Source organism: Rhipicephalus microplus, chromosome 4 (genome assembly GCF_043290135.1).
Source record: "Rhipicephalus microplus isolate Deutch F79 chromosome 4, USDA_Rmic, whole genome shotgun sequence".
In the NCBI taxonomy this organism is placed as follows: Eukaryota; Metazoa; Arthropoda; class Arachnida; order Ixodida; family Ixodidae; genus Rhipicephalus; species Rhipicephalus microplus.
The window spans coordinates 21,774,981-21,800,049 of NC_134703.1; the positions used below are offsets into that span (position 1 = coordinate 21,774,981).

Genomic DNA, 25,069 nt, shown 5'->3' on the forward strand with positions numbered 1-25,069 from the left:
TACGTTTGTTTTATTATCTTCCCTCCTCGATTCCTCTCAATCTCCTCACCACGTCAACTTATTTTTCCACCCACTTGCTATGCATGTATACCATTCGATATCGTAATATAATATGTATGCTATGCTAGCGTGCCTAGTTAGCCGAGAAAACAGACACTAAAAAACGGGTTCTTGCGTATTAGTTAAGTATGATTCCACAATCCCGAAAACGCCACTCTTACCGTGAAACGAGGCTTGGTAAGCGAGCAAACGGGCGAAAAGAAAATGCTGGTGGAGACACCACCGTGTGATTATGATGACATCGAGTGCGTCCTACGTACTTCTTAATCGCCAAGTACATTGGTCACCTGTGGGTGCCATAGACCTGATTTACGAAGTTTCAGAAAAGTTATTCGGGCAATTGTCGTGAAAATACGAAAAAATAAACTTTAAAATTAGTGAAGTCACGCCCGGAGATTTCAGAGCAGCTTCTGAAAATTCACCTCCAACCTTGATTTTGTTCTGTAATAATGAAGTGATGATCGTGCACTTGGGACATTAGAGTTCTCAGAGTTAAGTTTCTCAATCTAAAACGATGTCACTGTTTCTCGTTGGTCTTCATTTGAGACGCTCGCCTTTGCATCGTGGGCACGTGCATTCGAATCTCTCCTTGCGAAGACACTTTTTGCCCCCGAAGTTCCTCTTTCTTTATCTTTATTTATTTTCATTTTTTTCGGCTGTCTCTTCTTTTCTATTGACACGTTGTATGGCACACCAAAGTTATTGCATACCGTGCCAGAGAAATTCTCCGGGAGCAAACTGGAAGATGAGCAAGACGCCAACGATGAAGAGGACAAAGATGGCACGTACCGGTTCATGTTTTGTGTTTGGCGGTGGCACGTGACGTCACAGCAGCTACACATGTGTACTGACAGTGACGTCATAGCAGTCCACGGATTACAAGCTACGCCTTGCTTAAACATCCCCACGGTTTTAAAAAAATCCGACGCGTGCATAGGGCGTAAATAGTGTCTGCGAAACCCAAATTTATAAGTTATTTCTGTCGTGCCTGTGTGGTGAATTAAACGAATAATAGCCTTTGTGAGACGGCTTCTTTCAACGTAAAGTTAAACAACTCCACGGCGAGTACGAGTTTCTGAGTACCTTGTGAAAACGTAAATATACGCCGTACAGCAGCGTTGACATTAACGGGTAACGCGAAAGACAAAAAGGTCCCTCGTTGTTGGAAGCAGCTTTGGCGTGAGGCTGCGACAAAAAACAAATGAATGTATGAAAGTACGGAATGGTAGTGTAGGGAACAGTAGAAGTCGAGAATGATACAAGACGTACCAAGCGTGTTTCCCCAGACTCGGTTCGTTAGACGACACGCCGGTTTCCTTATTAAGCGGACGCCTTACGGAGAGTGTCGCGCGAAGGAAAAGCACGGAAACCGAAAGGAGATCGTGAAAGTGGGGGCAATAGCGCGAGAAGAGAAATATTTAGGTTAACACGCACATGGTCGGGCGTAACTTATGGCACTGAAGTCACGAAAGAAAGCAGAATGCTTTGTGTGCGAGTGCACTCCGCGGGCCCCAGGAGAAGGAACGTGAAGTCGAAGGAGTTTACCGCGAATACTGCTGAGAAATTCTTGATTTGTGCTTGTTTTGCTTTTTGGCTGTGGAACTGCGGTATAACAGGCTCCTCAACGACGCTGGATACGACAGGTATGAAGATGCTTGCTTTAGCAGTGAAAAAGAAAAAATATCAGAACGGGATTACGAACTGCGGGGCCGGGTTGGAGCGTGCAAGAACCGCACGCAATATCTGGAACTTAACATTTTCTTTATTTAGTTAATTATTGTTTCGAGTATGTCGCATAATGAGTTATCTGAGCATGGTTTTCTGTGGCCGTTATTATTCAGAAGAAAACAATTGATTGTTATGTGGGATTCTACGCCCCAAAACCACCAAATGATTATGAAAGACACCGTAGCGGAGGGCTCTGGAAATTTCGACCACCTGGGGTTCTTTAACAGAACAAAACAATTGGTCTTGCTCAAATGCAAATAGCTTTGGTGAGGACTACAATACCATACTGTCCTGTGATAAAACACGTGGCTACTTACTGCCGAATCTTATTGCAAGTGAGCGTGAAGTGTGTCGGCGAAATCACTTATCACATGAAATATGCAAAGTGTTTGGTGCATCTTGTTTTTTTACATGTAATTTTAAACTATGTACACAAGGAAGTTAAGATATACAATGCGCATATCTTCATTTATTGAGTCCTATATAGGCATTGATAGTACTCGGTCCACGTTTCAGAAATATACCGCAAGAATTGAGTTTTTCAAAAACGGAAACAGTAAGCGAACTCAAGCATTTATAAAATAGAATCATCATATTTCTGCCAAAAATGAGGTGAACTTGACGCCCTTGGTGGCATCCTTGGACTTGAAACAACAGCCTTTGAACCAAGTGTTCTAGTGCCGTGATGGTAGAGCATTATGCTGCAAGCAAAGCATGTAACTTATTTTGCCAATAGATACCAGGCCGCAGCTCTGGTGTGCCGATGCTGGTTGAATATACGTGCAAACGACAACTACGATGTCTCATTAGGCTCAGTCATAACTATTGACTGAAACTCCAACCCCTTGGTTACCTCTGAAGATTTCTTTTGATTATTTCTATAGACCATGACTGCAGACGTTGGTAGAAACCAGCTTTGAGGTATCGACAACCTGGTCGATACCTCAAAATTCTCAGAACAGACACCGTTCTTTGAGATGTCAGAGAATGGCTTAAATGCAGGGAACTTAAATGCATGCGGAACTTAAAGAAAAGTTCAAGTTTTTACCAAAAACTACCCACGTTGGCTTCAATTTCAAAGCAACGGCGAGTTCCTCTGAAGGGATTCCCCATACGCCAAACACAGCTGACAAGCTCTTCGAACTTTTAGGCTGAAAGAAAGGTCTTTCATCGAGACACCTCTTAGCAAGGAAACAAGTCTCGAATCTTGACGTGGGTAGAAAGCCTACCAGCTGAGGAGTCGACGGCGCTCAAAGAAACCGCGGCTCCTTGGTGGCCCTTCGTGGAGCTCCGTGTTAGCGGCAAAATAAACACGCTCGCCGACCTGTACGGACCTATACAGACTATCCCTTACCGATGGGCCGTCTCGGCTCGGGCTTTTAGTCCGCAAACGATCGTCAGCGTTCCTTGTCGTAAGGCGGGAGATTCATTGCGAGCTTCGTACACGCAGAGCGGTCACGACGCAGCCGATTCCGTGATTTGCTGCGGGCAGATGAGACGCCGCCTACCGCAAACGCACACAGCTGCAGCTCGACTCGGGAAGCCTCACAAGCCGCGTTGTCGCCAAAGTGAACGCGGGGCAGCCTGTTGGCCACAGCGATGCGTTACGAATTTTCAACTCGTAATTACTGGCAATGCAACGACGTCTTTGCGAAAACACGTGTTAGCGTGACAAATAAATGCAACGTAAGACCGCAGTACGTTAGTACAATGTAATCGCGTCCGCTTCAGTGTCACGATTGGGGTCTTGACCTTTAAATCTGAGCAGTGTTCACCCTCACAACCTTCGGTGTCATGCTAAGTGTCTTCACCTTTAAAGGCGAGCAGTGTTCACCTGCACAACCTGGAAGACTTCATGCATCAGTGTGAAGACAGATTTTTTCCGTGGAAGGCAGGAGTACACCTATTTTCCACGTATGTTTGGGTATGGGTCTGAACGGGTTCATGCATACCTACACACGTCACACATAAAACTGAAAATTTTCTCAAGACAGTTTTAAAGTTATCCTCCCACCCCCTCGGCTACGCCAATGTCGTCCACCTGTCCCTCCCCAATATAGTTTGACGCAATCGGTCAACCGAAGTTACTCTCAACGACGCTAAACTCCACCCGAGCCTATTCGTAATTCACAAGTACATCGCAAATGATCTACAAGAATTCTCAATTGAAGACTCAACACCTCGATAATATGTATCCGACTGCCCACACGAACATGACCAATCCACGCCCCACTTGTATTTAGCTGAATACATCTAAAAGCATTAAAGACTACCCTGCTACAGGGAAAACTGTAAGTGCCTTTTTCTGAGTGTGCCGCTTACTCCCTACGTCACGTGGTGCTGCTGTTACATCGCGTCCGTATCGAGAAGTGAGAAACACCTTCAAAGAAGAGGCACGGAAAACCCAACTGGTATCACCGAGCTCTTTTTTCGCATCTACGCATCGTTGTGTCTGGCGTAAGAAGGGTGGCCGGTTTCAGGCGAACGATTTGTGGGAGGCCTAAGGCGCGATCCTGTCGGCCAGCCACTCGGCATGCTGTCAAGAGGCACACGTCACTAGACAAGCAAGCGCCCAGAGCATCAGTGCCACACTCGGTGAAAGCGGCAGTCTCAACGCGTGAGTGCGCGTTCCGCATCTTCCCGAACGTTTCTCCCGGGCCGCTTATAGTTTACGTGGTTGCGTCCATTCAGTCCGACCATTGGGAAACGGCCAGAGAGCGCGCCGCATTCAAAAGCCAAGCGTACGAGCGAGGGGGCTTCGAGAGAAATGTAAAAAAAGGGAGGATGCCCCCACCTCGGCGCCGCAAAGGATTCTGATTGGTTCTCCGGGCCGTTTTTTTTTTTTTTCGCTAGTCTTCACTTTCTGTAGAATTTTGTGTTTCGTTACGTTTTCGTTTCACACTTAAGTGGTACAGCCGGCGCGTTTTAAGTTCTGTTGCATCAGCACCCGGCAGAGTGAGGTAAGTACAGATGAAGCGCTTCTGATATGACTAAATAAGGCTGTTGTATAGATGCTCTCTCGATTGGACAGACCATTACGTGAATGACATCATCATGCTTACATTTGTGGTGATACATAAACCGCTGTCTAGAAACAAAACTGCTAGTTGTAAGGTCAGAAAACCTTATTTGACGACCACATCACGTAACCCTGACGTTGCACCATGCCTTGATTAAAATAAAGACGGTTAGGTTGGTGTCGTGAATCTAAAGTGTATTACGGAGATTCGCACGTCAAAAAGCAAATAAGTTGATGCCGGTGGCACTGCGACAGCACTGCATGTGTTGACATGACTTCAAGCAAGCTCTCCGAGTGAAGTCATTTCAATGCCGTATAATAACTTTAGCGTTAGACACACTTTGGTTGTTGTGATTTGACGGCGAGAGACATTCTTTACCTTTGAGGTTTGTTTTAAAGTATATATACACATTTCATGAAAAAGTGCGGCACCAGCCCTTTACATACAGGACATAAGATATATGTAGGCACCATTCCTGAATCTTCAGCTTAGGCAATTTGTTTCATGATTGATAGATTTACCAAGGGAAAAAAAAAAACACTTGAAAAGGAACACACACAATGCTGATGCTTGGTCTCCGCATCAGCGCTGTGTGAGCGTGCGTTCCTTCTTAAGATTTTGGCCTGGTCTTTTTGCGCTGGTATATCTGTCTGGCTTGCGCTGTCTGGCTTGAGACCACTCTCAGTGATTTTTTTTTTTCTTCGTATCTTTCTTCCACCGCAGTGCACCGCTACGGACCCGTAAAGTGTCGCGTCTCATCGACTGTTGCAGGAATGAATCCAAGCGCCTTCCTCGTCTCCTCATGTCTCGTTTTCGCCGGCACATGGAGCTCAAGTCTGGCGTCGGAAGAGCCATTTTTCACCCACATGGCGTCTTGCGTTGGAGAACCAATCACTGCCGTCAGTGTACCTCAGAAAGATCAGGCAGCGCTCACAGCTTGGAATGACCGTACGTATACTACTTAGTGCGCCTTTGATTCAGTCGTGAATCTTTAATAGCCGTGGTGGCGCAGAAAATCTACGTAGACGCCTTTCAAAGCACTTTTAGATGTGTAGAAGCTTATGGTCGAGCTCGATCCGGTGTGCTTCGTACTGCGCATGCACAACAGCAGGCCAAAGCCGTGCCAGAATGCGCCCTCGTGCTAGCACGTTCGGTCCTGTGTAAGGGGATGGGTAAGACGCAGTGGTCAGACGCTGTGGTCAGAACGCACTGGCCCGCCCTGCGTATGTGGTTGTGGCCCCTCTCCCTTACAATCTCCGACTAGTCACGTGATGGCGTCGGGGAGCGAGATTCCGCAGACGCGCGATGAACCCACGTTCTTCCAAGGGGCGTGGCGATGGCCCTGCGTGGCATGCTCAAACAATCGTTCGGTACGAGTAACAGCACCAAAAACTACAGTGAACTCATGGCATGCTCCACTTGCAAGGACGCGTTAACATCGGGCACGGTACCCATGATATAAGCAGAAATATGTCGACTCATGCGACGATTCGCATGTTGCTTATGGCTACCTTTAGTGAAAGATGGTCTTACTTTTTTTGTAGGCTCTGTTATCTGATTATATCTGTTATATCTGATTAGTCAATCATTGCTTGTCCAATCCGGACCACATGCTGTGTGGTCTCCGGATCATTGGGAATGCACTATACGTAACAGCTACTCGTAGACGATAGTTATAGCGCGAGAAAAGAACGATGACAAGGAGACAAGAAGGACACGAAGCACACGTGTCTTTCATGTTCTTCTTGTCTATTTGTCGTCGTCTTGCCATACCAACTAGGAAAAGCTGCCACACTTCTAAGCTACTCGTGGAGGCTTGCTTATATACACTGTTGCATTTTCGCATTACACTAAGATGGTATATAAGCGACTCAAGCCAGTGTCACGCAACATTCAGAAATATTTTGAAAGAATGGCCATTAGTGTGTGCGGCCTAAATGTCCAGCTGACACTAATTCATTCAAAATGCAGTTTTGCCATTACAAAGGTTAGGTTGTTCAGCGTTTACCAAAGTCAAGCCCTTCACTTTCTTTCTAATCGCCTCTGTGATGGTCACTGCGCACCGATATATGATTGGTATTACCTCAAGGGTACAAAGACTACAGGAAGGAGTCGAAACAGTGAATTCCGGCTGAATATGATGAAGCTAAACCCGATTAAGAGAAATAATGGTCTAATCAGGGCAAATTTACATCGGAGAGAGCCGGCAGCTGTGGTACGTGCACGTGCTATACCTCTCTATGTTACTGCTATACTGTAAAACATGAACGAACCTCAGTAAAGTGAACTATTATGTTGAACTAACCGTCTTTAAATCCCCGGGCCATCCGACGGGCCATTAGATCCAGCACTAACGATTTTCAGTTTAACAAAATTAGTGCACAGCGCATTTCAGTTGTCTGAAACACTGGGTACTGACAGCGCTTTGCTTTTTGAAGACTATGTCACCTGTAAATTCCTCGTTGAGACATGTGACCCTCTGTCCACAGAGTAAATGGTATCGAGTGTCCTACTTCAGGAAAAATGAGAGGAAGAGGAAGAACTTCGTAGAGAAAGCGCCAAGGTTTTCCGCTAAAGAAACATTTGGAAAAAGTGAAGTCATACGCTGCCCAACAGAGAATTGTGCCGGCACTTTGCGAGAGCTTAGAGATAGTGATTCAATACATGACCAAATGCTACAGACGATGTACAAATGCTACAGACGATTACTCCATTTCGAAGCATGCTAAATAATCGAATCCACATTCCAATAAGCACCATTGTAAATGAATTTAATTTCAACAACTGATGTGTCCTTCAGCACCTGATAACTACGTGCAACATGATCATTTCAGTTCGGAGAAATTTCACTTTAATGCACTTTTTTGGGGCCTCTTAAGGTTTGTTCAAATGAGGTTTCATTGTCATAAGTGTCATAGTGACAACCTGGGACGCCTGCGAAAACATGGTATTTTATCTATTGCTTCACTACGACAGATGCCTGTAGCGACACCTCGCGTCTTTGTGAAGAGCGCGATCACCTGTGGTTTAACAAACAAGGCTAACATCCAATGAAATCCAACATCTTTTCACGCCTCAAATCACATTGACAGGATAGGCACAGCCATGTAGAGGAGTAAAGTACACGAATATTTTCGGCTGTAAGGGTAGCAATTCCCACTGGAGTGCCGACTTTTTCTTTTTTTTTTTTTTTGCACGAAAGTGTTTTAAGTCGGGTTCCACCGCGGCCCCTTTGACGTATATCTGTCACGAATGTAATATAAGGTTGTAAAATATATAATAACAGATTGGCAAGAAAATAAGTGAAAAGAAATATTTCATCAGCGGGGCATCGGTAGACACCAGCGACCTCACGCTCTTCAAAGAGCGACGCTAACCACTCAGTAGTCACTCAGCAAGCCCCCTACAGCTTGTTAACGGCGAGCCATTTATATACACCATGTACCACTGGCAGTCCTCAGTCCTCAGAAACATCAGCGTGTTTTTGTCATCAGCAGTGAGATGGTACGAAGGCGCGCGTTGGGCGCGTGCTCTCAATGTCGTCGTGCCCCACCACCCCACGTGTCTCCTCATGGCGTTGCCAAAGTGCATATGGTTCTCCTCTAGCGTGGTGGTTCACTCGCGTGCGTGCGTATATCGGGATTCGAACGCTTTGCATCTCTTGTGCTTCCACCGCAAGTTTGCTTTGAAGTTGCAGTAGTTGAAGAAAGCACGAACGTCACTTCGCTCGATGCCATGGCCGCGTTTACGTAAGGAGCGCGCGGCTAACACACGAAGTGAGAATTGTGACAGTTGTTCACGCTCATCCTGTGTATACAATTGCGTTGATTTCATGCGTTTTTATTTCTTTTTGAGAGGCGCGCTTTAACAGTCGAGCTGTGACAACTGTTTGTCCGCCCTCGATCTGGGTATGCTCGTTTCGTGCTTTCTCTATGCCTGAGGTGCGCGCTGCAAGTTTCGAGCTGCTTTCTGTTCTTCGCGTGACGTTGCGATTTGTTGCTCTAGCATTCTTTCGTTCGCCATCGTGGCGAAATAACGCACAATGAACGCTCAACTACCTCTGCTAGTACGCGTTTCACTTTCGTGTTATGCTGATTCCTAAATAAAAAGAGGGGTTAACCACGTTTTTTTTTATTTATATACCAGTCATTGAGCTCTACTGCCACCTACTCTAAAGAACATTCGTAACGTAGACACTTCCTTTTCTTGTTCTTTTTTCCACTTTTTTGAAGACACGTCTTTGGTGTACTTCGTATTTCCCAGAGGAAAGAGAGATAAATACTTCACTGATGAGCTGAATATGTTTGTCTTGCATTCCGCCTGACATGCTACTCCAGGTTCTAAGGGGTGACTGTGTTATGGGTGATGATATGATAGAAAAATATAAAACAGGACATTCATTTGCCACCTTTCACTGGCATTTTCAGGTTCCATTGAGCCCTTTATTACGCGATAATCTGCTCCGTTAGCTTCACGCTTCGCCCATAATCACACAATATGACATGGTTAAGTTGACATCTGAACTGGGGGAGACTTTCAGGAGTAAAATGCGCCTTTCTTCTACAAAGTTTTCAGGCAAAGCGGTGAAGGGGGTGGAGCTGCCTTTGCCCAGCTCTTTCTGAAAGCCAAGAGCATCGCGACGAAGTCAGCCGTTCTGCTAAGAAGTGAGTATTTAGCCTCGTGCAACCTTCACATGATCAATTATCGACGGTAATCCGTTCGTATTTGAAACAGAATGGACAGCTTCCAAACACAAAAGTATTAGAGTTTAACTGGAGACACGTTCCTCTTCTTCAAAAAGACAACACGTACTCAGCTGCTTGATATCGCAGTCTATTACTTTCAAAGAGCAGGCAGGTTTTCGTGCCCTTCCAGTGGTAGTTGTACAGCTGCTCCCACCTTATCACATTTGTGCAATCAAATATTTGTGTAAGTCTCCAATAGCAATAATAACAAAATAAATACCTTAAGTTGAGTGGCAGCTTATAGTTAGTTGCCTTGTGCGCCCGTTTCTACGCGGATGCACCAGCTCGAGTTATTTCCTGAAAGTCAGAGACAACGCGGTGCTTTTGCTCACTTCCGTTCGCACCATTCATTATGACAGCGTTCTGAAAATCAGTAATGACAGCCATCAACTCAGATTTGTTCATGCATGTGTTCATGATACAATGCTACTTGATGTAATTAGTACAAGAATGCTTAGTGTAGCATACCAGCTCGGTAAATCTACTTCGTATACTTTTTTTTATCTGTCAATGTCACAACCAGCAGTTCGCCTTTTGGACGATATTGTAATTTTTTCTTCCCAGTAGTTTGTATGTTGCCATAAACAACTTGATATATGAATGCGGACCAGTTTCAGCAGCATGCATTTGTATTTATTGACCACTGGATAGGCAAGCAAATAGATATTTCATCGTGCAGCAAGGCAGCCCAATTTATGTACAAAGAGAGAACAATTTGACTACCGAGTGGTATGCACGAACAACATACGCAGCCGTTTTTATTTTGAAGAAAGACAAACTACTGTCAACCGCACCAAATCGAACTATGTCAATGTGCAATATGATCTCAGCATGCTATAGCACAAGAAGTAGCACTCAAAGCTATGTCCACGAGAAAAGTTGCACAGAGCATTGGAGACATCATTTTCGTGGCGATGAAGAAGCCATGCAGCACCTTATTTTTGTCCAGGAAAAAATACTATCGGGAACTACGGCGACACCTGCATCAAACTTAGTAAAGTTTGTCACAACAGCAAACTAAGTCTCCCACATCTATAGCATCACTAATACAGGGAAAGACACCTGCGCTTGCCTATGTTGAACGTAGCGTCTTCAAGATAAATTCCATTTGCGAGCATAATGCAGGATTCTGGAGCTGATACCAACTTTTCAATACGTGTCTATCACAGCGCTCTCAATAGCTGTATGAGCCATATGTAAGATGGACAAGCATAACGGCAGTCTAAACTGCGGCAGTATGCACAGTTCTCAAAAATTAAGCGGCTAGAGGGAACATCTAAGAAGCCATATCAACAAGGTGCTGAAGGTTTAAAATAATCTGAGAAATATCTGATTCTCCTTGCAGACAACTCTACTGAATCTTGCTTTTAGTGTTTAGTCGTTGCAATAGGTGGCTCTCTGCATTACTCTAGTTCATTTATAACCAAAGCACCAACTTTTTTTTTGCTTTAATGAAGGATGGAACCGCTGTTTGAAGGCGGTGTGCGTGCCAGACACGTCTCTGCAGTCCGTGTCATGCATGAGCCTCTACTTTTCGTACAACCCGTACAAGCACGCCTGCATGCCGCAGAAGGGTTTCTGCCAGCGGACCGTCAACCACTTCGCTTCGATGGAAGACTGCCGGATCGCGTGCACCAGGTAACTGCATTGCTGTCAGCTGACCATGTTTGTAGTAAGCTACGAGTGAGCAGTATACTCGTAGCGGTGGTGGTACTGTTCCTTTTGTTAAATCATGATGTAGTTCAACCACCGGGCAACCTTTATCTTAATCATCGGGTGCTATGTTCATTTTTTACTGCCATTTCTCTAGTAAATAGAAAGGCACGAAAAGTTTGAAGCCAGTTCAGCCATAGAGTATTGTCATTCGACGCGTTGATTGATATGTGGGGTTTAACGTCCCAAAACCACCATATGATTATGAGAGACCGTAGTGGAGGGCTCCGGAAATTTCGACCACCTGGGGTTCTTTAACGCGCACCTGAATCTGAGCACACGGGCCTACAACATTTCCGCCTCCATCGAAAATGCAGCCGCCACAGCCGGGATTTGATCCCGTGACTTGCGGGTCAGCAGCCGAGTACCTTGTCCACTAGACCACTGCGGCGGGCCTGACGTTTGACGCAAAAATACAGAAATACTGAGACAGATTCTAAATAAAAAATAATAATTATCAATATTTTAATTAGTAAAATGAAGTTTGCAGGCATAGCGTGAACGCCGCAAGCACATGGTTGGATCACTTGGCGAAAAATGAGAGAAGCCCTTGACCTACAGAGGGCGTAGTCATGCTGATGACGATGACGACAAAGAAAGGTGGTGTCCACAGAGGCTGGACGTTCACTATGTGCGCTGTTAGTTCTTTCACACAATAGCTAGAGAACACACTTGGACACTGCGGTACTGAGGTGTTGTTGCTTTCAGAGTTTGCTAAAAATGTCTACAGTTCTCGAAGTCGCCGCACACGACAAAAGAACTCCACGCGCAAAGCCAAAGCTACTCCAGCCGTCCACTACGGTGTCACAGTTTTACGAGACCACCAAGTGCGTCAACTCGAACTCCGGTACTAATCTGTAATAGAAAAGCGAAACTATTACATGAGTGAACATCGTGGTTTGTCGAACATTAAGGCAGCATCCAATGCTAGCTACGAAAAAATATTTCGATCAGTCTCTTGTATCTTTTGTCCTCGTAGACGCGCACAGATGAACACCACTACAGCCATCACACACTTTGGCTTGATCTATGTCCCCTCCCTGTTGTGACACTTTTAACCAATAAGTCCAGGCGTTGCAAACGCTGAATAAAACCTTAATAAACGAAGGCATGGCACATTACTTCAAGATATAAATACAGATGTACTATCACACTGTGAAAACGCGCACACGTCCATATGAAAAATTTCATATGGGCCAACCACCTGTTGGGCATCGAAACTTGAGTGTCTACTTGACCATTCAGATTACTTCCATAAGAGCAATGAACCCACAATTCGCACACACCGAAAGCATTTGTTGTTCGAATATCACACACAAATCATGAGCACGCTTGAAAAACGCAGTATCCTTCAAAAAAAATGATGCCGTAAACGGCAAAGGTGTCCAGGTATCACCCCACTGCCCCAATGAACGTGTGCCTTTTTCACGTCTCCGGAGAAAATGGACCATAAAGAAGTCTTAAGCGAAGGGAAACCAGCTAAAAGTAAAGCCGTGAACGACCTATTGAACCTAAATAAATTTAATCAATCCGCCCTATCATCATGTTTTGCGTTTCAATAGATATTCTAACCTGCCACTTGCCAGACCCGAAGTGGAATTATCTGCCTCATGTTTGGGCCCTAGTGCCACGGTATAGCAATATGAAAATAACATCGGCTTGAAGCTGCTATGGCGGATCAGAACGTCGTAGTCATTTATATATCTTTAGCAGAGAAAAGGTAGACATGCATTAAAGATACGAGCACGAAAACACCAGACGTGTAATTCACTAATCGCAGGCTTGGTCCTTGCCAGCGGCAAGATACATTTTCGAACACTTTAGTTTTTTTAGATTTACATCTATAATTAATAATATCAACCACTGAATTACTTTCCTTTTTTGTCGGTTTGTTCTGATTAGCGTTTTGTCTAACAACAAAAAAAACGAGCCTTTCAGAAGCTCCTTTTTTTTTTATTGATGCACGAAAGGAAGCCTTGCACGATGGACGCTCCCTCCCCCTTTCCCATCACCGACAATTTCTCACTCAATCAACTTCTTCATAGCCAATTATTGCTTCATGTGGACTACATTTTCATAATCCCAGCAAAACAAAGTATTAGTGCGAATTTCAGAAATAAAGAAAGCATGAACATTAACTCTAGGGTGCTCCTAATTAGCCAAAATCATGCCCTTTAAAACTTTTAAATGGCACACTGCCACATTTATAGGAGATATTGCCTCGTAATCGCACGTTGCCTTACATTGTACGTTAGCTTCACAGGAGCTCTCAGGAACCATACATGGTCATGTGAAGTATGCGCCATACTATAAGGTTTGCTTTAAGGAGTTTAAGTAGTTCACGGTACTGGACGCTCTTGTGCAAGGGCACTCAGCGGGAAACACCAAAGCAAACCATCTGTTAGTAACACTTCCGCGATGTCACGCTTCTTGCCCTTCCACCCGGCTCGTCATGACTGAGCTGTTTGAATGGTGCGGTGTTTCGCTTCGCTGGTCCTTGCGATGGCAGTTCTGCGGAGTGACTACCGAGGAGAGGGTTCCTTTCGCTTTCAAGCATTGCTCTTCCCTTTTCTGCAGGCCAGTGCACTCTAGCGCAGCGTGGTAGGAGACCATCAGCCGCTGTCATCGTACACCACATCCATTATCTTTAAACACCATCAACCGACGTTAAAGCCAGCTACAGTAACGAGGAACTGAAGAACCGAGTGATAAATTACGTCATCCTTAGAACTGGTACGCAGCCAACCGATATAACCAAACATACAGCCCGGAAACATCGCAACAACAATAGCGCAAATGTTGAGGCATGCGTCTCTTTTCCTGATGCTCGCGCAGAAACAATTACATAATACTAGTCTAAACGTATGGTACCTAAATACGTGACCGATTTGCGCCTAAAGAGTGAAATTACCTAAATATTATTTCAACATAAATGTATAAAGACGAATGAGTCATTACTTTCGCCGTTCAGACATGCTGAATAGCAATAAACTATGGCGTACCTGATGTGTGTCCTTTAGTTAGCTGCTTTTTTTTTCTAAATGTGAGTGAAGTAACCTTTCTTTTTGTTTTTCTCCGGTCTTGTTCTCACAGCCCGAAAGAAAGTGGCCGTTCGGCTACAATGCTAACGCCCCAAGACACCGAAGTCAGACTGATCATCATGCGCAAAAGGAACGGTGCTTCTGTGACACTAGTGAACAGCACGCTAAAGGTGCCACAGAAGAAGAATCTTTTCTTCGTCGGCTACCTTCTTCCCGATCCTTACGGTCCGCTGGTAGGAATGCCGAAAAGCAGCGTCCATCGGCAAAGCTCCGTCACCAATGTTGCAGTAAAAAAACCTGTAAAAGCTCCCACTCCTCCGAGCGCCATGAAGGTACCCATGCCGCCTCCGATGGGTGACCTTACGGGTTTTCCTCGATGGCCATTAAGCACTTCGAAGCCATTGCCCCAGCTTCAACTTCCTAAGCAGTTCCCAGGTATGTTGGGTGCAGGCCCAACGGCAGGTCTACAATTTTCTAATGGAGATCGCTTTCCCTCGCTATCGAACTCACCAAACCTGCCTGTTCAGAACCCTCCAACATTCTTGTTCGCAGCCAAAGGACAAAATCCTAACACTCCTTCCGGACCCCCTTCGGGATTGAAAGAAACCAGTGCTTCTGAAATGTCCCCTGCAGGAATGAAAACAGTATCTTCCATGCCATCAACGGGACAAACTGGACCTCTAGTAAGTGGCGTGATGCCTGGATTCTCTTCAGCTCAACCACCTGCGAGTTCCTTGGTGTCTGGCATACCATCCTCGCTTCCTCCCAGTGCAAGTTCCGCGCAAGGGTCACTTTCACAGCCAACTCAGGCGCAGCTGCCAGTGCCCTTAGGACGACGCGCGGATGATTCGCCCAATACGTACAAGCCGAGACAGCTTTCCGACATGTCGACGCCGACACTTCCTCCTGGCATGGTACATGCGTACTCGACAGAGAGTCCGATAAGCGCTCGCGACGAAAAGTCATCACTGGGCTCGGCCGAAGAAGACGAGTCCGAGGCGTCGAGCTTGAACAGCTCGAGTGATAAAGCTTCTGAAGGGGCCGAGTCAGCGTCGAGCACATCAGTGTCAAGTCGTGAAGACGACTCGGGAAAAGCTCGGCACGCGAGGGAACTTCCGCCGGGCCTCGCCCTCGCGAAGCGAGGCAAAGATGAGAAGCCACGTAGGGTGGCCCCGATGTCGCGGCGCAGCGCCAGGGAAAGTGAGTCCAGGGAGCCGGTGGTCGAGGAAAAAATCGTCCCTGAAAGGGCCCATCTTACGGGAATGCGCACAGCATATCGCAGAAGCGCAGCCGCACCCTTTTCGACATCGAGTCGCAGGAGAGGAAGCGGTGGTCTACTCTCGACGCCCTGGGCGCAACCTCGAGGCTCTCACCTTTCTCCATCTATATCCCTCTAGTAAGGGGCACGCTCCCACGAGTGGCGTGTGCAGTAAGAACGAAAGCGAACGTTTATGGGAGACAAGACGGCAGGAAACGAAGTATGTGCTGGTCCTTATCCACGCAATAAAACCGTTTGCGGTAGTTCGTGCATGATCTCTTTCAGTGCTGTAAAAGGGAAAAAAAATTACGGATCACCTATGACGACAGGTAATTAAGTAAAAGAAATGTATGAGATTGATTGATTGATTGATATGTGGGGTTTAACGTCCCAAAACCACCATATGATTATGAGAGACGCCGTAGTGGAGGGCTCCGGAAATTTTGACCACCTGGGGTTCTTTAACGTGCACCCAAATCTGAGTACACGGGCCTACGACATTTCCGCCTCCATCGGAAATGCAGCCGCCACAGCCGGGATTCGAACCCGCGACCTGCGGGTCAGCAGCCGAGTACCTTAGCCACTAGACCACCGTGGCGGGGCAGAAATGCATGAGAGACTTATTTGCAGTTCTTAATTGAAGTTGGACAAGTATCGTTAAAGAAAAAAATGAGTTTATTCCGGAGGGAGACATCACTCGCCGATGAATTCTGAACACACATTGGCTAGTCAGGATAAACGGGGGATCACAACCCACCCAGAAAGTTCTTTTTTATAATATTGCATGGTCATACATACGCGCACAAACACAAACACACGCGCCAACATACGTGTAACTGGCGTTGGAGATCAAACTGCCGGATAGCCAAGCCACTTCAAATATTTTGTCCACGCTACGTGCATACGTGCATGATATAGTGTGCAGTAAATAATAAAAAAAGCTTTCCCAAGTTAGCTTATGTTAGTCGGCGACAAGAATTATCTGGTCATAACCACTGTGGTCAGAACACAGCTCGTCAAGAGTTTGTGCCAACCTGCGTTGGTAATTTTTTTTTCCCTGTGTGCGTGCGCCTCTGCCCCTTAAAGAAGTTTTTCCACATTCACGTAACGATGAAAACAGGCACATGGTCATAATAACCTTGCATGTACCGCTATTTAGACAACAGTGTGAAGGTAAAAGCAAAAGCAAACATTGGTCAAACGAGAAACATTTGTAAAGAGCGGAAGCTACCGCATACTGCACTGCAGCAGAGCGGCAGGTCACAGCGGTAACTTTGCCTTCAGACAGCTTATATGGCTGGTTTAGCTTTCCTTTGGTTTGATAGCGAACATTTCAAATCTAGTTTCCACTAGGGCATTAATTTTCAACGACCTAATCTGAGGGGTATAATGCAAGAAATAATGTTTCAATTATAATTCTCGGGTGTTAATGTCCCCCCCCCCAAAAAAAAAAGAAAAAAGAAAGCTATAAGATTATGAGGGACGCCGTAGTGGAGATCATCGGAAACTTCTACCCCCTCGGGTTCAATTACGCGCACCCAAATCTACGTACACTGGCCTCGAGTATGTTCGCCTCCATAAAAAATTCGGCCGCAAGCGGCCTGCATTCGACCGTGCGACCTACGAGTCGAACATCAAAACCACTACACCACCATGGCAGGTAGCTATAACGTTCGGTTTGTGCGTGTCGCTTATGCCGACGTAACAAACGCGGGAACTACAACCTTTGAACAGCGAAGTAGTTGAAGGTAGCCGTCGTTTGTGCGGACCACGCAAATCCCGCTACTCTTCCATTGGTAAACCACCAATAAATAAGAAAGCTATGGTCATCTTAAAGAGACACTAAAGGGAACAATTTATGCCGCACTAATGAATTATAAATTTATAATACCGTACACACGACTTTTGTCACGACAAAGCGCTTGGTAAGCGAGAAAACGCACGAAAAAAAATGTGGGTGGCGACGCCATCTCGACGTTTCCGCACCAAACACCGTAACTTCATTGATTTTGAAAGTGTCTGCTGGGTTATATGTAGTTGCTAATTGGTAAAAATACATCGCATCGTACTGTAAGGAGACCATAGACATACATACCAAATTTCAGGAAACTTCACAGAGCGAACGCAACCAAAATACGCAAAATATTGTTTGAAAACCATCACGTCCCGCGCGGAGACTTCAGTAAAAAAGTTTAAAAGTGAAACATTGACCTTCAGTTTCTCCTCTATTAATAATCAAGATATGGCCGATCACTAGCTTCTCTTCTTGACGTCTGTGGTAAGTAGCCTGAATCGTTTCCGACATCACTTTGCGTGTCGTCTGCGATGATGGGCACAGGCGAGTTAGCGAGTTTTCTGACTACCTTCCCTCCGCTGTAATCACGATGCCTCTCACGATGCTGTTGAGGCTTGCGCGAATATTCTAGCTCTGTAGATCGGGCACCTTCGATGTTGCCTAGCACGACATCGTATAGAGGGTTCTTCATGCATTTAACTCGCACGACACCGGTGAAGAACGGTGTGTCAATAGAAACGATTGCCTCCGGCAAGTTGTGCACTGTTCTGTCGAGCAGAAAAACCGGACTTGTAGTGCCCGTAAACTTCCCTTCCGGGACAAGCCTTTCTCGTACCACTACCGCGTTGCATCCCGTATCTCGAAGTACAGATACAGTTTTGCCCTCAAGCAATCCTCTCACTACAGGCAGAGTTCCGACATCAGCCACAGTTGGGGTATGCGTCGACGTCATATTCACGATCGGGATAGTCTCCCCAGTCTGGAGTACGACGTACCCTTCATCCGGTTTCTCCGGTGTGCAAGCGTTGTCTCCTTCTTTGGGTGACAGCGTGCACGACGCCAACTGCTTTTCCTGGGTTCGAGTTGTCTCTATAGACGAACCGTTTCTGCCACTCGACCAGCCTGTTGCTGACTGCTTATTTCTTGCCCGAGACCAACATTCAGACGCCCGGTGCCCTGTCTTATTGCACAAGAAACAGAGACTTTGGCCCTTGAACTGGCGCTTAGCAGTTTCTGCTTTACGAGCACCTGCTGAGCTCTCCTTAGATAGCTTATCCTTGCCCAAATTGAACAAATCTTGGGCTTCCAGAAAGCAGTCTGCGTTCTGCGCTAAAGAGTGCAATTTCTTACAGTTCCTCTCCTTCAGAAATACCCTCAGGGTGGGTGAGCATCCCTTCATGAACTGTTCTGAAATCATTACGTCGCGAAGAGCGTCATATGTTTTCTCGACATTTGCTAGCTCCATCCAACGGTCGAAATGACCTGCTATGCGAGAAGCATATTGGAGCCCCGTCTCCTTGTCCTCTGGTCTCGCCTTGCGAAATTTCTCGCGGTATCCTTCAGCCGTATACCGGAATCGTAACAGCAATGTTGCCTTCACCTGATCATAGTCGGTGGCGGAAGCAGAGTCAAGTCGACTAATCACGGATAACGCATCTCCCGTCAGGCACAAGCTGAGCGAAAAGGCCCATTTGCTCCGAGGCCACTCCTGAGACACCGCGACGCGCTCAAAACGCTGCAGATATGCGTCGAGGTCATCTCGCATCTCGTTGAACGGTGGCAATAGCTTGTGCGGGCCACAGCTATCCATTACAGCTGGGGACGCTGCGTCATCGCTTGCCGGTCTCCCTATCTCTCCCGCGTTCGAACCAGTCTTCTGCTCTTGCAACTTTAGCTTCAACAGCAAAACGCGCTCCTCGGCTTGCAGCCGTCTTTCCTCCAGCGCTATCTTTTCTCGCTGCTCGTCGCGAACTTGCGCACAAAGGTCCCTTTCGATAACGCGCTCCGCGGACTTCTAGTGTAACGTGAGATAGGGTGAACCCCACGCCCTGCGCGGCCGGAGGGAATCCCGCATGCTGGAACCCAATAAAGTTTATTCTCTCTCTCTCCGCGTCAACCCATTCCTGCAGTGCATCGTTCTTTTGACCACCCCTTTTTCTCTATTTTCATTCTCCTGCGAACAATATGTGCCCCGACTCCTCCACTGTCGCCAAATCGCCAGAGTTGAAACTGAGGCAAGACATCAACACCGCAAGAGTCTGCATGACACACCTCATAGTGCTGTGTTCTTACAGCATACTCCGGACACCAGTTCGCACTCCTGGTTTGTCTTATAACGTGGTAATGTACAACAGACGATAGCATAAAGGGAGGTATATAAACATGGCTTGTGGGACAAATTTCAGTTTCTTTTCCTTGGCCCATACACAGTCTTGGAGCACACTTATCCCGTTAATTATCACGTCGACCCTGTTTCTGCTCCAATCGACCGGCGCCGTAGTGGTTCCGAGATAGTTCATGCCTCAGGTGGTCTCCGCACCTCTAAGTTGTGGCCAGCATAGCTGCACCCACGTGGGGGGAATTCAGTGTGGGCATTTATCAGGCGCTTCATCGCCTGCACGTTATCATTATCGCACTGTGTTCTTCATCACGGTGGGTACCCATATTGAGGTTTATTCTGTGTTCCTCGGATGTTGCTGGTTCACCACGCCTTCAAGGTATATCAAAGGCGTGTAAAGTGCTACTTCATAATACATTGCTGAAATTAACGACATTGTAGAGTTTTAAGAGTACAATTCATGAATCTATGTCGATTCATTGTTTCACTTTAGTGTCCTTTTAACAAATATGTGCCACTATGCTGCCCGTCAGGAAACTATCGTCGTCATAAACGCGAAACAATGAACAGAAATGGCTGTGAAGTTATGACGATGAGCCGAACACCTCGAGTACGTACAAAGAGAATCACTAGAAAACAGGAAAGGCAACGGCAGCCGCAGGAACTCCGAAGTGATGAAAAACCTACGCCAACGCTGACGTGCTCATAGATCTATGAAAAGTAACAACGCTTGGTTTCAGCGCGAGGTCCTGTCTCTGGAATTTGGACATCTGTCTGTGGTTTAACACGCACCTCCCTGCTATGAGAAGGAAAGTATAATAGCGTCACTTAGCTAAATCCTCACAACGACTTTGCAGCAAGCTAGAAGCAACCTGCATCCCCCTGCTAAATAACCTAAAATAAAACAGGTTCAGAATCGTTCATTTTCGCTGTTTAAAGGCTTGCTGTGGTTCCGTGGAAGCTTCGCTTTTTTTATTATTTTACCGAAAAAAGCACCAAAATTCTCAACGAACCCAAGTAAGGAAAAATGAGCTCAAGCTGTTTACGAAAGAATAAGCGACATGAGCTGTTTTTATCGCAGTTTCATTTTGCCGTTTTCTTCAATTTCACAGAATAAGTAGTGCGTCACAAAATTTATTGCATGCGACATATTACGAAATGCAACAATGAAAACGTTGTAAAGGGTGTGACAATGTGAAGACCAAAAGAAAAGAAAAGCGCATACGCGTTTCATATTTTTGCTTCAGAAGGTAGCCCGTGAGTGCTACACGAGGTCTAAACGACTGCACGTAATTAAGGCTGCCATTCAGACCCCAAATAGAATGCTTCAGTCGTGACAAACAACGCGCCAAGTAAAACTGGCGCCTGCGTACGATGCCACGGACTTCACGGCGGCCATGTATGCTGTGCTACACGTGCAAAATAAGCTCACCCAGCACGACAAGCGTATTGCTGCCGTCATTTGTAACGCAACAAATGGCCAAGCCGTTTGTGCACACAAGCGAAAACAGCTCACCGCTAAAGCGACGCGAAATACGACGTGACGGGCGTAACCACCAGCACATGACCGGTGCGCCGTTTACGTTGCTTAGTGCCACTGTATAAACGTTCGTCGCCTTTGGTCTTGGACACATTCGCGTTTTCATGTCGATAGAACGGATGAACCAGAATCAGACCATCGTTGTCTATCCGAACAATAACGAAGTTGAGGGAATGATCAGGGTGTGAAGAAGATGATGTGCCTGCAGCAAGCAGCATCGCCAACGCCCGGCTCTCTCGGCTAGTGCTTCAGTTCGCTGCTGTGCCGATCGCTGGACGGTTCTTCACGCTGTCTCGTCGCTGTCTTTAACGGCTAATAAACCTCACATTTGGGGAGGAGGTTTACTCAAACTGGGAGGTTCACTCAAACACCTGTGTTTGAGTGAACTCACAGATTTCGGTGGCGACGTCGTACGCGAATTACCCGACACCGGCGAGCATGCAGACACACGGCGGTGGTACAGAGATGCCGTGCACAAAGGTGCGCCGGCCGTATGCGCATTTGGAAGGGCTGTTTTCCGAGGTATTCATACTTTCTCGATCATGGGCTTGTCGGCAAAAAGCCGTTCCGGGTATGGCAAGAGGTGCGCTATTCTAAAACTCCCTATTAACGCATGGCATTTGTTGCCCTTACCTGCAGAAAGTGAAGTGTTACGCTGCTAAGTACGTGGTTGAAGGTACAATTCCCGGCGGGGAAGAAGAAAACAGGAGTGAGCATTGCAGAAGGCAAAAAAAAAGAAAGAAAGAGAACTGTAGTACCTCAGGCACGCAGACTGAATGCTTCAATTGTTCCCGTTTTCCAGATAAGGCAAGGGCTTCATTTTTTTTTTGTAATGCTGAGAAGAACGAACGAATGAAGAGAATGTCACGTCATAAACATTCGATGATTTCTGCCTACCTCTTTCACCAAAGTTTTATATCTCTACCTCTCAGTGTTCACCGAGTTGCCCGCAAGGGTGGCTCGATCCCTCGAGCTCGATTACAGTACAGCCTGTTAACTTCCTTCTCGCTGCCTCGGCCCTACCACTGCCACGACCCCTCAATGCCTTTACCAGAAAGAACACACACAAGTTCTCGTTCTTAGCATCACGTGAATCAGAGTAATTAATACTAGAGGCTCACCGTGTTTCTCCAAAGCTGAGCAGCCCAAGCTCTGACGACGTGCACTGGGCGCATGAAATAAAACGGGCTACGCTAGGACGGGCTCATCTGCTAGCGAGCCGCCGGTTGTCGACGTCCCGTCTTGAGCGGATGCCAGCATGCGAGTCATGTTACGCTAAGAACTCGAAGATAAGTACAATCTCGCTGTCTGAGACCGTCGCGGCAGCCATCATCTCTGCCGTTCCGATAAACAGTGCAGTCAGCGTCTTAAATCACGATTCGTCGTCGCACTATTTGCTGAGGCATGGCATGGCGATTCCGTGTTGCGTTTTCAGTTCGCGTTTTCCTCCTTGAGACATCGGCGCTCGCAGCCATCCTATAGAAAATGCTACGTCACGTTTATATAGCGCACACTCCGTTCATGACGACGAAGCAGCGGGCGCAAAAAGATAAGACGAAAAGAGACGCGCAACATGGATGACAATTATTCCAAAACGGCTTGTTCCAGCAGAGTTCGTGCTTATATTGCTTAGTAGTGCTTGACTGTGGGGCGCAAAATACATTTCGTGAAAAAGAAAACAGAATATAAAGAAATGGAAGCGTTAACTACCAACTATTTGGTGACACTGGCGGAAGGGTATAAAAAATAAACAAGATGCCTTCCCCGCATGCATATATGGATAGAGCCAATGTATGACGTGGCGTGCTCAATATAGTATGTTATCAAGACAGCGTGTTTCCGACGAGTACAACGTTACACATACATATTTCACTCGCAAAATCAGGTCCTTTATTTTCATGTACGACTCCAACAACCACCTGGCAGATTGTTCGTTGCATTGCGGCGAATCGGCACCTTCGCAAAGCATGCCTCTTTTTTTCTATCCCACCTTTTCACGAAATGTACTTTGCGCAACAGATAAGCATCCAGCTAAGCAATAAATATAATTGTTGGGTGTACACCCTTTTTAGGCACTCTATTTTCAGAGCGTGCATGACTGCGATCACAAAAGGCGCACTTCGCCCAAGGAATACTTTCTATAGCGGCATAGCTGTCACTGTAGTTCGTTTCGGCACGAGCTCACGTGGTCCGTACTTTATTTGTTGTCGACTGTAACATTCCACTCGATTGAGTTTCTGGTTTAACTATAGATGCTGTTATCTCATGGGTATGCAAATTGCGTTGCCCTCACGATGGTACCAAACTTTTCAGAATGCCAAACGCATGCAAAGCTTGCTTGAGCATTCGTCACTCAATGGGAGCCCGCCAGAGGTTAGCGTACGACGCATGCGCAACGCAAAGCTTTGCGTTGCGCTGTTCTAAAACTCTCTACTGTGTAGCCGCATGCTCACTGTCTGTGTAACCGCTACATTACGTAAACGGTACGGGTGTAAACGTGGAGCACGCCCATGACTTTGTATATAGTATGCGCTTCCTACCACCACCTGTGCGACTTACTTCAACTGTGCAAGGAAAAAAAATATGTATAGGTGTCATTAGATACGGTGCGCAAGAATAGCGTTCGTTGGGTGCGGGCGCTATTTCCGTCACTTAACGGGGATATGAAAAAGGACAGCTCATGAAGCATTTACAGTGCCAATGAACGCAAGAGCTTCGTGTACCTTATTCTAAAAAATGCCTCATATCTTGCGTAGGATAAAGTGCCTACATACTGCCGCGTTACACGGTTTATTGCGAGTAAGAAAGCACTATCTCGCGAATATTCTTATGTGCTGGTTCAACTTACACATGAGACGTGAACGCAAACTGCCCATTTGATTATTGAGTGTCGGGAACTTGAACACGCATGCTTTGGAAAACGGTTACCAATATGCCGAGGGGGCATCAAAGTTCTCATGCCACTTTGCCCCAGGAATACATGGGACAATGACCTGGAAACTTTTGACGGCCCGTGTACATAGGCTGCTCGCAAACATCAAAATAAAGAAGAATTCAGTTTGGTATAGTTCTATAAACTTCTTAGACAGCAGCATTTCGCATGTTTAATTCTTCCAAAGTTTTTTTTCCTTCTTTTTAGAGTTACAGCGTTAAAAAAAAACTCATTTCGCATAAATGTTGGCGTCGTTGGTTGTGAGCAAAAAATGATCTTGTGCGTGACCGAAAAGCCGAGAAACATGCTTATAAAACTAATAGTAAATGTTTCGGGGCCCAAGTGCGAATCGAACCTAGGCCGGTTATATGGCAAGCAGGTGATCATCCACACAGCCATGTCTCTCCTCGTGAAGGCACGCCAAATAACTTCCTCTGCTATGAAATGCAGTGAACATAACGTTGATGCTTTACAAACGCATGGGTCCCATATAGAGGCTTTACCATACAATACGTAATATCGCAATACTATTGCGCGGCCCCGGCGTGCCTTGCCATCTGGCGTCAGAACGTGTGCATGGTTATCATAGCGAATATATGGCTTGAAGTCAGCCGCCTATCACAAAAGCAACACACGTTACAGCCCGTATTCCCTTAAGATCAAGTACTGGCTGCATAGCTATAGATCGCACACATTTCACGCGCATAATTACTTGTCTTTGAAAGCATGCTACCCTTTCCACAGAATGCAATCATATCCGAAAGCTTCACTGACGCAAGCGACTTTCAACTTTATCGATTGCATCGCTATAATTAATATATTCAGTTTACACGTTCCAAAACCACGATATTATTATGAGAGACGCCATAGTGGAGGGCTCCGAAAATTTCAACCATCTG

At 46.2% G+C, this 25,069-nt stretch overlaps 1 protein-coding gene across 1 annotated transcript; it reads left to right on the forward strand.

Moving 5' to 3' along the window:
* The first annotated feature begins 5,553 nt into the window (after window positions 1–5,553).
* LOC119171705 (uncharacterized) lies at window positions 5,554–15,828 on the forward strand. Its single transcript, XM_037422516.2, has 4 exons — window positions 5,554–5,756; window positions 9,377–9,472; window positions 11,011–11,191; window positions 14,360–15,828. The coding sequence occupies exons 1-4, from the start codon at window positions 5,582–5,584 to the stop codon at window positions 15,702–15,704; spliced, it is 1,797 nt and encodes a 598-aa protein (XP_037278413.2). The 5' UTR covers window positions 5,554–5,581; the 3' UTR covers window positions 15,705–15,828.
* The last annotated feature ends 9,241 nt before the right edge of the window (window positions 15,829–25,069 follow it).

Excerpts from the sequence above, each read along its gene's own strand:
- LOC119171705 (XM_037422516.2), top strand. The coding sequence starts at position 5,582 with ATGAATCCAAGCGCCTTCCTCGTCTCCTCATGTCTCGTTTTCGCCGGC. Across the intron at positions 5,757-9,376 it reads GCTCACAGCTTGGAATGACC|TTTTCAGGCAAAGCGGTGAA; the intron begins GTACGTATACTA and ends TCTTCTACAAAG. Across the intron at positions 11,192-14,359 it reads TGCCGGATCGCGTGCACCAG|CCCGAAAGAAAGTGGCCGTT; the intron begins GTAACTGCATTG and ends TTGTTCTCACAG.